The sequence below is a fragment of the Sparus aurata genome, chromosome 10 (genome assembly GCF_900880675.1).
Source record: "Sparus aurata chromosome 10, fSpaAur1.1, whole genome shotgun sequence".
NCBI classification, from domain to species: Eukaryota; Metazoa; Chordata; class Actinopteri; order Spariformes; family Sparidae; genus Sparus; species Sparus aurata.
In genome coordinates, this window is record NC_044196.1 from 18,778,512 (window position 1) to 18,792,323 (window position 13,812).

General features: G+C 37.6%; 2 protein-coding genes across 2 annotated transcripts in view; both read left to right on the forward strand.

Annotated features, from left to right (window-relative positions):
* Positions 1 to 13,812, forward strand: part of LOC115590542 (uncharacterized) — a 518,602-nt gene that overhangs the window by 350,762 nt on the left and 154,028 nt on the right. The window lies entirely within an intron of this gene.
* On the forward strand, positions 328 to 5,988 carry LOC115590564 (ubiquitin carboxyl-terminal hydrolase 47-like). The gene is made up of 12 exons (XM_030431967.1): positions 328 to 2,770; positions 3,044 to 3,149; positions 3,316 to 3,419; positions 3,493 to 3,563; positions 3,646 to 3,771; positions 3,870 to 3,965; positions 4,087 to 4,215; positions 4,300 to 4,425; positions 4,546 to 4,583; positions 4,716 to 4,747; positions 4,839 to 4,912; positions 5,296 to 5,988. Exons 2-12 carry the CDS (start codon positions 3,127 to 3,129, stop codon positions 5,314 to 5,316), a joined length of 840 nt encoding a protein of 279 aa, XP_030287827.1. The 5' UTR covers positions 328 to 2,770; positions 3,044 to 3,126; the 3' UTR covers positions 5,317 to 5,988.

A 13,812-nucleotide genomic window follows, 5' to 3' on the forward strand; every position in this document is an offset into this window, starting at 1 on the left:
TTGTTACAAAGCTTCACCTGTAATTCTATGAAATTATAACATGACAATCACCTTAACTCTCAACGTGGAGAGTTTCTATTTTATATGAAAAGATTTTCATTTTAAAATACAAACATAAGCTATTCACATATGAGCTATTGACAAACACACAACCTTTAAAACGAATTATCTCTGGTTTTATATGCGCATGAGGCATAACCGAGATAAAAACGGGTCCAACATTTGACCATCTTGCATGTGATAACACTAACCACCACGCCCGTCACCGTGTCAACGTTATGACCCACGACCCTGTAAATCATGTAAAAACACATTTTGACACATCAAGAAGGCTGATTGTCCTTGCTTTTTCCTTTTTTTTTCTGTTAAACAATTACTTGAATGTATAGTGTGACGATTCACTTAATGTGCCACTTAAAGGTAAACCTTTATAAGATCTTTTACTCAAAAACCACGCAGTTATCAATAAGTGTATTATAATACATTCAAAGAAATGTCACCGTTAGTTAAATAGTTGGCGTACCTACATTAAAATGGTGGCTGGTGTGTAGCGTATTCTCAGAAACTCTTATAGTTCCACCTGTATAGACACACTGCAATAGTTACTCGCAGAATACACAAACAATAACAATTATGCAGTAGGCTGCACGATTACACGTTACTGACTAGATGAATTCAGAACATGAAGGAGTAGAGCATCACGACAGAAATAATGAATGAAAATCCAAAGACACTCGCCTCAATTAATCTATAGCCATTTGGAAAGATCATTTATAAAGCAGATCTTTTAGATAGTCAAAGTGCTGGACCGAAGGACTCCAGGTCCAGTCAAACTTGTTGTTTCCTGAGTTGTATTTAATGTGACGTCATCGTGTCGCTAAGCGAGGCGTCGGGCAGCTCAGCTGACAGTCTTCTGTGAAACTAACTACAGTAAGACTTACATGCGGTGTTCTACAAGTTACCGGTGTCATTACCTGATCGCCGGACCGCAGTGAGTTTACTTTTCTATCTCTCACTTTGACTCACATCGCAAAGCAGCGTTAAACCATTTCTTATATATTTATTTTGTGTTTTCCCTGTGTAGAATGTCGAAGCTCAGTATGTCTTGCAATTATGGAGACACTTTATCATCCTAAAGTGTTTATCATAGTTATGAGATGCGAAATCATTAACACAAGATATCTAATTCATTTTTGTAATAAAAATTTACCAGTGATCATTTTAAGTGAAAGCAGTACGTGTCAGTATTGTGATGTGAATGTGCTGTGGGACACAATCGGTGACGTAATGAGCATTACCTGCCCATCAATGGAATTGAGTACAGGTGTGTGTGTGGGTGATTGCGGCGGGAGGAGGATTGGAAGGAGACAAAAGACTGAGCAGATGGGGCATGAAGAGAGCATTTTACCGCTGCGGCTCGGCACTCTTTGGGAGGGAGGGTGTCGTTCGCAGTTATTTAGGACTGCCGGCGACGAAGACAGGTAGAGCAGGGGGTTAGATGTTCCTGTGTTAGGAGGGGAGGTTTGTTGCCTCCTTTAGAAAGTCAGGGCCGGGACTGTAGAAGAGTGCAGTAGCCGCCACTGCTCCTCGTACTTCCTGCTGCCGTGCGTGCCACCGACGCCCGGCCGAACTCTGTCTGTGCCGTCCAGCGAAGCCGTTCCCCGGGGAGTTGGACGGCATCACAAGCTCAGACCCCGGGGGAGGGTCTCGTCGAGCGGGCGAGTTAAGTTTGACTTTAATATTAATGCTTAATGTATTTCTGTATATGTGTGTCCATATAGGCCTATCGTGTAATTTGTGTAGTACGGAGGGGGAGGTTACAGGTGGGAGAGTTACTCTAAGTCGTAAGCGGGACAGTCATATGGTTTCACTTTAAACGGTGTGAGTGGATTGCTGTGATTTCTCAGGTTGCTGTGGTTGATAAATTGCAGTGCCTCCTGCGTCGAGGGTGTGACGTGCTGTGGTTTGAAATGGTGTGTCTTAAGCTAGAATCTAGCCCTGTGTGTAGTGGTTCTCAACTTGTGTGAAGCGTGTATTGACCGTCCTGTGATGACTGGTGCCTCTAATTAGTTGTAGCCCTCCTTACCTCTATGAATTGGTTTTTACATGTTTAACTTGTGATAATTTAATAAAGACTGTCTATTTTGCTATATCGTTGTGATTATTTAAAGGCTCTGACACTAGCAGTATTTTCTGCTGAAGGACAAAACCCACATTTATTACAGTATTTAGGAGGAGCGGACTTTGATAAACGATTTTAGAACTTCAGATGGCCAAAAATGTGATGGTTTTGCATGTTTTCACAAGAAACAGACCACTAAAACTAAAAAACCAACCTGCTCCTTCTGCTATACAAATATCTCACCACAGGTTGTAATACAAGGGATTTAAGGTTTAAAGAACGTTTGTGGTCAACACTAAAAAGACTGAGCTTTTGAAGGTGTTGTTTACATGTACATTGAGTAACAGAATTGTGAGGTTATGAGAACGTGTATTGAGAATAAATTAGATCACGGTGTAATAACAACATATTAGTCAGAGGAACAGGCCATGGCATACAACTGAATGACTGGAAAACTGTGATAAAACTGTGATAGGCAGGTTAAAGGCACAGGAAAATATTTATGAAAACTAAAGCCCTGTTCTTCTCAGCTTTGCACATAAAACAAGTTGGAAGACACTAAAATGGAGAATAAAGGACGTCCTGCTCTGAAAAATCCAAAAAAGAAGAAGCAAACAGATAATACAGAAGCAGCTCATGTTCGCTGAGGTACTACAAACCAATGGAATAATAAAGAAAAAATGAATGCAAATAAAAGCAATAGGTATCCAGCACTACAGTATAAACTACAATTTTAAATTGTTTTGGTTAAAAGGGGGCATGTCTTTTACCTAATTTAATATTAAAGTGTTAAAATAAAGTTTGAAAATGTAACATTTATCACAAAATAATTCTTTCTCATCAGAGGAAAGAGAAATTTACTTCCCTGAATGCCGATTTGAAACAAATCAAGGTAATGACACTGTTTTTCTGTCTTTAAAGTGAATCCACCACAGAGACGTCATCATGGCCTGTACAATCAGGGAGCCACATCCTACCTCAACAGTGTCCTGCAGGTTCTCTTCATGACGACTGAGATCCACGACAGGTTTGAAACAGCTGTTTTTATCTGATCTTTTAAGGAGATCAGTTTAGATCATGAGAAAACTTTATGTGAAAAGTTTATGGTGTTTCAAATGTGCAAACCTCTGTTGCTGAGTACATCAAAGCAGTAAACAGTCACTGTTCACTGAGAAGCTGCTGTCTTCCTGAAGGTTGGATCCACAAACAGATCAAGAGCTGATAAAAATCTTTATGGACCTGAAGACCAAAACATGTGGAACAGAAAACATCGCAAAGAGTTTGAACATTCAAAATGGTAAGTTAGACAGTCATAAGGTGCTGAGAAGAAAATTAATATATCAGATTCAGTTTAATGTTTCCTTCTGCAGTTCATGAACAACGTGATGCAGCTGAATGCCTTCAGAAGATTTTACGTCATATCAGTCCACAGGCCTCTGAGGTGAGCACTTATTAAATCTACAGTGTTATTTACAGGAGAACAAATTAGAATGCTGTGTTGTATTTTGTTTTTTTTCCTCAAGGTTTTCCGAGGACAGCTGATGGACACGACAAAGTGCTCCAAAGGCCACATCATCAATGAAGAGACAAATCCATTCTGGACTCTCCCTCTGTCACTGAAGGATGGCTGTTATTTAAACTACAGTGTGGTGAGCAGACAGAGTTCACAGTTGTAGTTTAGTGTTTTTATGTGATGTGAGCATGCTGAGCTAATATGCCATTTATTACAACATTTGTGTTCCCACAGGAGAGCAGCTTTGAGAGGATTTTCCAAACAACAACATACACAGGTGACAACATAATGTACTGCAACGACTGTAAACAGAAAACAGAAGCAACAAGTGTGAGTTTTGACCTGAAAATGAAACATAAACAATATCCAGGTCAATTTTAATACTGGAATCATATGAAAATACTCTGTGTTAAAGGATATAGTGTTTGATGATGTTTCTTGTGTTATTTAGAGATGTGAGATGGTGAAAGCTCCTCAGATCTTGATTCTTCTCCTCAAGAGATTTGACTTTGACTACAACACTGGGTCACATTTCAAATCAGACTGCTGTGTGGAAGTGCCATGTGAATTACAGTTGAAGGCAAGGGAAAGATATTCTTATCTGTGATTTTAATTTGAATGGTCTTAATTGCTTATAAAATCCTGAATGTGGTGTTCATTGTAGAGCAAGACATACAAACTGTATGGGATGGTGAATCACATGGGCAGTCTAAGAGGTGGACATTACACAGCCAACGTCCTGTCTGAGGACAACACCTGGTATGAGTGTAATGATGATCATGTCAGCAAGGTGAAGAAGATTTAACTTAATCTGTTCCATTAAGATGTTACACATTTTAAATACACCAACAGAAAGATCAACATTAAAAAGACATTTGCTGACATTGGTTTGTTTTTTTGAACCGTGCAGATTAAACACCAGCTGTTTGCAGAGGACAGGACTTTCAGGTATGTTTAAAAAATTTTTGTTTGATTTTGCCAATAATATTTTGTAATTTACTTATATGTAAGTGTTCACTACATGTTATCACCATATTGTTTTTCTATACAAATAATTACTTCAAAATTATAATTCATCAGCTCCAGGACTGTCTATCTCCTCACGTACAGAGGTAGGACTACAAAAATACATGAAGGATTCATTTAGGTGTCGTATCAACATATGATTGCTAAATATGTTTTTTTTCTCTCTTCAATTTGAAGCTACAGAGTTGACGGTGACCTGTGAGACGACCCAGAATGAAAAGGATGAGGTTCAGTTTAGAAGTGACAATGAGGTATTAAACCATCTGACTGCAGGAAAGGAGGATAACACAGAAGAAAACTCGAAAAAAATCACTGTGTCTAACACAGCATATAAAAAACGTGTGTGTGTGTGTGTGTGTGTGTGTGTGTAAAGTATCCAGCCTTACAGTATAAACTATAATTGTATATACTGTTGGTTAAAATGCTCAAAAGGATGAATGTCTTTCAAATTTGAAAATGTAACATTTATCACGAAATAATTCTTTGTCATCATAGCGTTCACTGTCATTGTTTAATTTAACCAAAAATAATGCTCACTTCTCTGAGTTGAAAATGTAAACTCTCATTGTAATTTCCTCAGACTATTTTTTCTGAATTAATTACTGAATAAATGACTATTCCCTCAAACCCACAGTGCCTAAGAAGCTCCATGTGACCACTTCACCAAGTCAGACAGATGATGCAGCTGAACGACAGAATGAAACTAGTAAAGTGGAGGACCAGAGGAAAGCTGAGGTGGCAGACTCAAGAAAAGCCATAAAAATGGATGCTGATGATGAGGAGAAGAGTCATGGGACACAATGAGGAGAGAAATGATGATTTAGATATGATAAAAATAAAGAAATAAAAATGTGAGAAGCAAAAGATCACCATTCAGAGAGACGAGTCATTATATAAAGGTGAAAGATGTCTGTGGAACACAGGATGAAATGATATGTAGTTTAGATTAAATATGTCTGAAAGACAAGTTGGAAGAATTGAATCACAGGAAAGAAAGAGTAACCTCCCTGAAACTTTTGAGGAAAAATAAAATCAAAACTAATAAGCACTCTAGCTTTTAGTGTCAAAAGAGGTTGAATTATTAAAAACAAAGTTTGATTCAATCAGATTTTGGTTTTGCTCAGAAATGTTCAATAGTTACAATAACTTATTTTTCTTGAACATCACCTGCATCTGCTGCACAAAGGACACAATGCACGGAGCATTACTTTGTTCACAGATGAAAACGATGAGTTGAATACTGTTTTAATACATTTAAAAGACATTTGCTGACATTGGTTTGCTTTTGTTGAACCATGCAGATTAAACAGCAGCTGTTTGCAGAGGTCAGGACTTTCATGTATTTTTAAAAAAATGTTTTTTCTCTAAAATAATTTGGGAAATAAACAAGATTGTTAAATAATAGTTTGGGATTTATTTATCTGTAAGTGTTCACCACATGTTGTCCCCATATTGTTTTTCTGTGCAAATAATAACTTCAAAATGATTGTTCATCAGCTCCAGGACTGTCTATCTCCTCACATACAGAGGTAGGACTACACAAATATATAAAGGATTAATTTAGGTGTCATATAGGTGACATTTTTTCGCTTCAATTTAAAGCTACAGAGTTGAAGAAACTACTAGAAACTACAATGAGCTATTAAGAGCTATTCAGACTGAAAGAGGAGTCTGAAGAGTCAAAGGAAACAAATTCAAAAAACTCCAGTGAACAACCAGGAAAGATGGTGTTTGGGAGGTTGTGAGGTGAGAGGAGAGGAGGGTGATGCAGAAAATGTAGAGACTGACACATCAATTAATAATCATAACAACAGTGAGTGAAGTGAAAAGACGTGGAAGTGAGGAGGCACAGGAAAATGACGACAGTACAAACTCCAACAACACGAGAAAACACAAATGAGAAGTCTGTAAATATTCAGGAAGGAAAGAAAAAACAACAAGGCCTCTCCCATCGGGTCTGGGGGCTGTTACACAACAACACACACACAAACATTCACTGTCAATATTTCATTTCACCAAAAATAATGCTTACTTCTCTGAGTTTCAATTTTATCAGACTATTTTTCTGAATAATAACTGAATAAATGACTCAAACCCACAGTGCCTGAGACCACTTCACCAAGTCAGACAGATGATGCAGTTGAACGACAGGCTGAAACCAGTAAAGATGTAGAAACGGACACTGATGATGAAGAGACGAGACAGATGGGACACAGTGATGTTGGTGAGGAAAACATGTGACTAAACGGAAACAAAAATAAAATCAGCCTCAGGGGCCGAGGGGGGATTCTTAAAGTGGAAGAAGTTCAACACTGAGATGACATACACTCCTGATCAAAATTTTAAGACCAGTTGAAAAATTGCAAGAATTTACATTTTGCACTGTTGGATCTTAAAAAGGTTCTAAGTAGAGTTTCAAAATGCAAAAAGAAAAAAATTTGAGTAAGCAATTTATTGAAAACATCAATTAAATTGAAATGATCAAAAGTTTAAGACCATAGCTCAAAAAAACTCCGAAACCTCCCCTAAATTAAAACAAACGTTTCAAAAAAGGACTCAGTAATGAGTAGCTCCACCGTTCTTGTTGATCACTTCAAAAATTTGTTTCGGCATGCTTGATGTGAGTGTTTCCAGGAGGCTATTGGGAACGTTGCTCCAAGTGGTGAAGATGACTTCAGGAGGGCATCCACTCTCTGGAACTGATGTCCATTTTTGTAAACTTCTCTTGCCATCCATCCCCAAATGTTCTCAATTGGATTTAGATCAGGGGAACACGCAGGATGGTCCAAAAGAGTGACGTTATTCCTCTGGAAGAAGTCCTTTGTCAGGTGGGCATTGTGAACCACAGCGTTGTCCTGTTGAAAAACCCAGTCATTACCACACAGACGAGGGCCCTCAGTCATGAGGGATGCCCTCTGCAACATCTCCACATAGCCAGCCGGCGTTTGACGCCCCTGCACAACCTGAAGCTCCATTGTTCCATTGAAGGAAAAAGCACCCCGGATCATGATGGCGCCCCCTCCACTGTGTCGCGTAGAAAACATCTCAAGTGGGATCTCGTTGTCATGCCAGTAACGTTGGAAGCCATCAGGACCATCAAGGTTAATTTTTTTCTCATCAGAGAATAAAACTTTCTTCCACCTTTCACTGTCCCATGTTTGGTGCTCTCTTGCAAAGTCCAAACGGGCAATTTTGTGGCGTTGAAGGAGACGAGGCCTTTGAAGACGTTTTTTGTTCTTATAACCGTTCTCTGGCAGATGCCGTCTGATGGTTATCGGGCTGCAGTCGGCACAAGTAACGGCTTTAATTTGGGACGAGGATCATCCCATGTCTTGAAGGACAGTCAATCGGATCTTCCGGCTCAGCGCTGGGGAAATTTACATTTTTGTGCAGATTTTGGCTATTAAAGGCTGTGATCTCAAACTTTTGATCAGCTGATGAACAGCCTATTTCAGTTTAATTGTTATTTTCAATAAATTGCTTACTCAATTTTCTTTTTGTGTCACTCCCATTTCTTCTTTTTGCATTTTGAAATTCTACTTAGAACCTTTTTAAGATCCAACAGTGCAAAATGTGAATTCTTGCAATTTTTCAACTGGTCTTAAAATTTTGATCAGGAGTGTATGAGACTGAGCTTATTGAATGTTTTATTAATGCAGAAGTGATTATTTAGACACACAAAAAATGTGAAAAGCAAAAGATCACCAGTTAGAGAGATGAGTATTTACATGAAGGTGAAAAATGTCTGTGGAACACAGGATGAGATAATATGTAGTGTAGATGAAATCTGTGCATGAATGGAGGCAGCAGAATGAAAGATAAGTTGGAACAATTGATTCACAGGAAAGAAAAATCGATTTCTCTGAAACTTTTGAGGAAAAATTAAATACAAACTAATAAACACTTGAGCTTTTAGTGTTAAAAGAGGTTGAATTATAAAATAAAATGTTTGATTAAATCAGAGTTTTGGTTTTGCTTGTAATGTTGAAATGTTGTTTAATAGCGACAATAATTCATTTTTGTTGAACATCACCTGCATCTGCTGCACAAAGAACACAATGTATGGAGCATTATTTTGTTCTCAGATGAAAATGATGAGTTAAATACTGTTAATATGCTATGGAATATGAAAGTGTTTTTGTCAATGATAGGTTGATTATTAGATTATTCGATTCAGGACTGTCCATCTACTCACATACAGAGGTAGGACTACAAGAAAACACAAGAGTTCATTTAGGCCATTGCTGTAATATTAACAGATAAATATGTTTTGTCTCTTCAATTCAAAGCTGCTGAGTCACAGCTGTCAAGTGAGACCAACAAGCTGGATGATCAGAGACATGGCGATGTGGAACCAAAGAGAAGTTCAGTAGAAAGAGATGCTGATGGTGAAAATAAGGGACAAATACAAAAGAATGACACAGATGAGGTACAGGAGACAAGTGATGAGGCTTTAAACAGTCAGACTGGAGGAGAGGAGGGTGCTGCAGAAACTGGAGAGATTGTTTTGGATGATGAAGTTGGATCACAGACTGAGCCTGCCAAGTCTGAGGAGGTGCAGAAAGTGAAGTAGATGATGCTTCTGTAAATGGTGACCAACAGTCAAAAGACTCGTTTGAAGATCTGGATGAAGGAAGAGATGATAGGGACACAAACATTTCTCTATGGAGAAAAACATTACATTTTTTAAGTCGACCTTTTTCAAGATGTATATGTTCAAACCCTGTTGAGACCATTTCAGAAGATCCAACGAAAGAGAAGAAGAAGAAGAAGAAGAAGAACAGAATATGTTGATGCTGAACTGAAAGGAGATCATGTGGAATTCAAAAGAAATACTGATGATGAAGAAATTACAGATGGGATATAGTGCAGAGGATGAGGGACAGATGAGAGAAGATAGGAAGGAAGAGAGACTTCAAGCTAGAGGAGAGGAGGGTGATGCAGAAAATGTAGAGGCTGACACTCTAAATATTTAATACGAGAGGAAAAGAAAAGGAAAGAAAAGGAAAGGGGGAAAAGTGATAAAAAGAGAAAAACAGAACAAGACCCCTCCCCAGAGCCGGCCCAAGGCATAAGCGAACTAAGCAGCTGCTTAGGGCCCCGTGACCACTAGAGGGCCCCCAAGAGCAATTAACTTAAAAAAGAAAAAAGTATTATTATTTTTTTTTCCATGAGTGAGCAATGATGATTCATTTATTATCACATGTACATACTTGTTAAAAAAAAAATAAATAAAAAATAAAAAAAAAACAACATCAAAGAGTGTAGTTTCCTACTGCCTCTCTGCTCGATATGTCAGAGCTCCGCTAGTGACGTGTGCAGTGCAGCCAACCGTGCAGTGCGCACGCAGCATCCAGGAGCTTGGAGCAGGTGAAAGATGTCGCAAAAAAGGACTAACCCTTCAGGGGCAGAAAAAAGCATAAGGAAGAAAGATAAAAACGACAAGATAAAGGTATGTCTTAGTAATGTCACATTTGTTGATATTTTGTTCCAACTACGTTAGCCTATAATAGCAAATTTGCTAGCTAACAGTAGTTCAAAACGTCTGACTAGGTTAGATAGCTTAGTATTCAAGCTAACGTTTTTGTGTTTGTGTAATACTTTGAATAAGTTGATTTTCAGTGTATATACATTACTCTGGGTCGCTCTTTGGCATCAAAACAACGTTTTTGATACAGTGTTTGATAGCAAATGTTTAATAACTAACGTTAATTACAAACGCGGTGACATTTGCTAGCAATATGGTTTTGCATTAATTATTAATTTAGTTAACTAACTAGTTTGAGGTATGTTGTTTGCAGTTGTTTGTTGCAGAGCACAGTATATTATGTGAGTAAATAAACATATTCCTTTTACATCGTCTCCCTAATATGCTCATACGTTGTATGAAACGTCCCCAGGAGCACTGTTAAAATAATTTGGAGGCGCTGACTCAGCCCAGGGGCAATCCACCTCCTCAGGAGCAGCCAAGGCTGATGAATGAGGTGATCAAAAACTGTCACCATATATATTTAATTTCTAGTCAAATTATCTCATTAAGATATACTAATATAAGATATAATCATATGACAAGGGATATTTTTTTTTTTTTTTATCTCAGGTCCATCTCTAAAACAGCCTTTAATTGCTCAGTGCACTGCAGAACATTCTGAGATGAATATTTTTTTTTAATATAAGATATAATCATATGACAAGGGACATGATTTTACACAAATCCATGTTATTTCAAAACTTCTCAAACAATTTTCAGTTGTTCTACAGTTTGTTTTCTTATTACAAGCTATAGCTGTACTTTTTTTATTTAGAAAATAAACTGCATCATTTTCAAGTGTAATATGACTATAACATGCTAGCTTGTTTTTCATCTTAGGTCCATCTCTATCCTCTGTGCCCACTGTCCCTTTTGTGTCTTCTGCAACCTCAGCTGTACCTGGTAAGTTAACAACAAAACAGCCTTTATAATTGCTCAGTGTACTGCAGAATATTCTGAGATCAATAATTTTGTCCAAAAATATCATTTTAATTTCCCTATAGGTCCTTCATCTTTGGTCATCGAGATTGATTTGTCGTCCATCCAGCGTCCAGTCTGGAGCAGGGATCAGCAGCTCCGCCAGTTGACCCAGCTGAGTGTCCCTCTTTCCTGTCAGACTCAGAAAGGACTGAACAGGTATTAAGAGGGCCACTGCCTATAGAGGACACATTCATATTCCCAAAAAGACACGATTGCCGAAGCTTAATATTTTATTCTTATTAATATATTATATCTAGTTTTTGTTACTTTTAATTGGCCTAGATGACATTGGGTATCCCACTTAGTGCTATGTCACTTTGAATATTAAGTGTTAATCAACCCCAGGCTGCTCTTGTAGCTGAATTTGCTACCATTTCAGATTAAAAACCATAGATGGGTAAAACATGTCAGGCTGCTCTTTAAGGTTTTATGTATGACTACTAATGTGTTGCCAGCAGGGGGAGTTGCTGACTTTGCCAAATATTAATTGAAAGATTTTTCTGTAAATTTGCAAATCTACAACAAAAAGCTCTCACATTTAGTTTTACAAGTGTATTCGTAATATATATATACATATATATATATATATATACATATATTTATATATATATCTATATATATATATATATATATATATATATATATCTATATATCTATATCTATATATATATATATATATATATATATATATATATATATCTATATATCTATATCTATATCTATATCTATATATATATATATATATATATATATAGTGACTGCTAATATATAGCACATATATATATACACATATATATACACATATATATATATATATACATATATATAAAACTTTACCTATAAAATTCCACATGTGCATAATTGAGATTAGAATTACAATTATGTTGTTTGTCATAACAAGGTTTAGTTTAAATGCTGTTGTAATGCAGGAAACGAAACCAATATATGTAAAACATTTTCTTGTTATATATACACACACACACACAACACAATATAGAAGAACACAAAACTCATGAAAAGGAAAACTGCATAACAATACCATTTGTATAAAAAAATATAGTTTGTTTTCTCGACTATGAAGGGAGGCATGTTTTCAATGGCATTTGTAATTGTGTCCTTACAATAGATGGCTTTCTCCTTAAAATCACTAATAATCAACCCAGACAAATTTCTAACTCAACTTAAAGCGACGTATGCCCGTCCAGCGGTAAAAATCCTGTCAAGTGACACTACTGCATTATCTACTGTAATGCCTTGTACTTTATGTACTGTACAGGCCCAGGCAAGCTTCAGATGAAATTGCCTTCGCATTCCACCTTTCTTAGTGACTCTATCTTCTTCAGGTTCAATGCCCATGGAACCCCTTTGGATTGCAGAGGCAAATGCACAGCGTTTCCTCTTCTGTGCACCTACCCTAAGGTCATCAAATTTAACGTACACTGTCTGAGGAAATCGTGTGGTGTCATTGTGCGGGTAAACGATGTGTGTCACAGTGCCACACACACCATTAACTAAACCATCTGCTACATCCAAGTTTTTAAAAAGCATGACACGGGCATCTAAAAGCAGTGTCTCATCCAGAGTTGTGTCGTACGCTCTGGAATGATGTCCTTTTATCAACGTGAGCTTGCCTGTTTGTTTACTGTTAAACATAATCCTGAGCCTCTATCTCGACACGATCAGGACAAGTCTTTAACAACTGCTGTACATTATGCTCATTTACTTGTCGGTTCGTTGGAAATATGTGCAAAGCTGAGCTGACTTCGCCGGTTTCACAACGTTAAAATAAGTCGATGTCGCTAGCCAAAATCGGGGTACCTTTTGAACGAGTTCTAACTCTGTTCAACATCTCTGCAAATACAGGATCCTTCTGACGAACGATGGTTTTCAGTTCAGCAACCTTAAACAACTGAGACCACAAATCAATACCTACATCATCTAAATACAGAGCTTTCCCTTTCACTGGAGGTAATTGATAAAAATCTCCTACTGCAATGACACTTACCTTCCCAAACGGGGAATAGTCACCAGATTGCACCAGATGTAAGACAACAGTTTGTTATCAACCATGGAGATTTCATCAATTATCAGAAGCTGCAAACTCCTATATTTAGCGCGTAAAGAATCCAGTTCCGGTGACATGGCGGCAGCTTGGAAACACGTTCTCCCGTAATTCCTTAATAAAACTGGATTTATACTAACAAAAGAGAGAAAATACCCGTCGGCAAGGAGCGAGGAATGAATCTCTGCTCGGGTGGCGCCTATAAGCAGTTGGTTGAAATCAAATCCAGGGAGAAAATTAAGAAGGAGAAATCTGAAAAAAAAACGCAAAAGGCATGGCGGAAAAACGCGAGATTCAACAATTGTTTTGTGAGTTAAAAGACTCCCTAACTAAAGAATTTAAAGAACTGCGAGTTGAACTGAAGGAATTTCGCCAAGACACTGAACGAGATATTAAAACAATAATGCAGCAAACAGCAGACCTACGCAATAATCTGGATTTGATCGTAACCCGGGTGGACCAGCTGGAGACCAGAGTAAGTGGTCTGGATGACGCGGAGATAAACAATCAGAAAAGAGCAGAAACATTTACAACTCGGGTCGACGAATTAACGTTTATTTGGAAAATAAATCCAGACA

Bases quoted from the DNA above. Each gene is read 5' to 3' on its own strand.
- LOC115590564 (XM_030431967.1), top strand. From the start codon at position 3,127: ATGACGACTGAGATCCACGACAG. The intron at 3,420-3,492 runs GTAAGTTAGACA...TTCCTTCTGCAG, and splicing joins GAGTTTGAACATTCAAAATG to TTCATGAACAACGTGATGCA. The intron at 3,772-3,869 runs GTGAGCAGACAG...GTGTTCCCACAG, and splicing joins GTTATTTAAACTACAGTGTG to GAGAGCAGCTTTGAGAGGAT.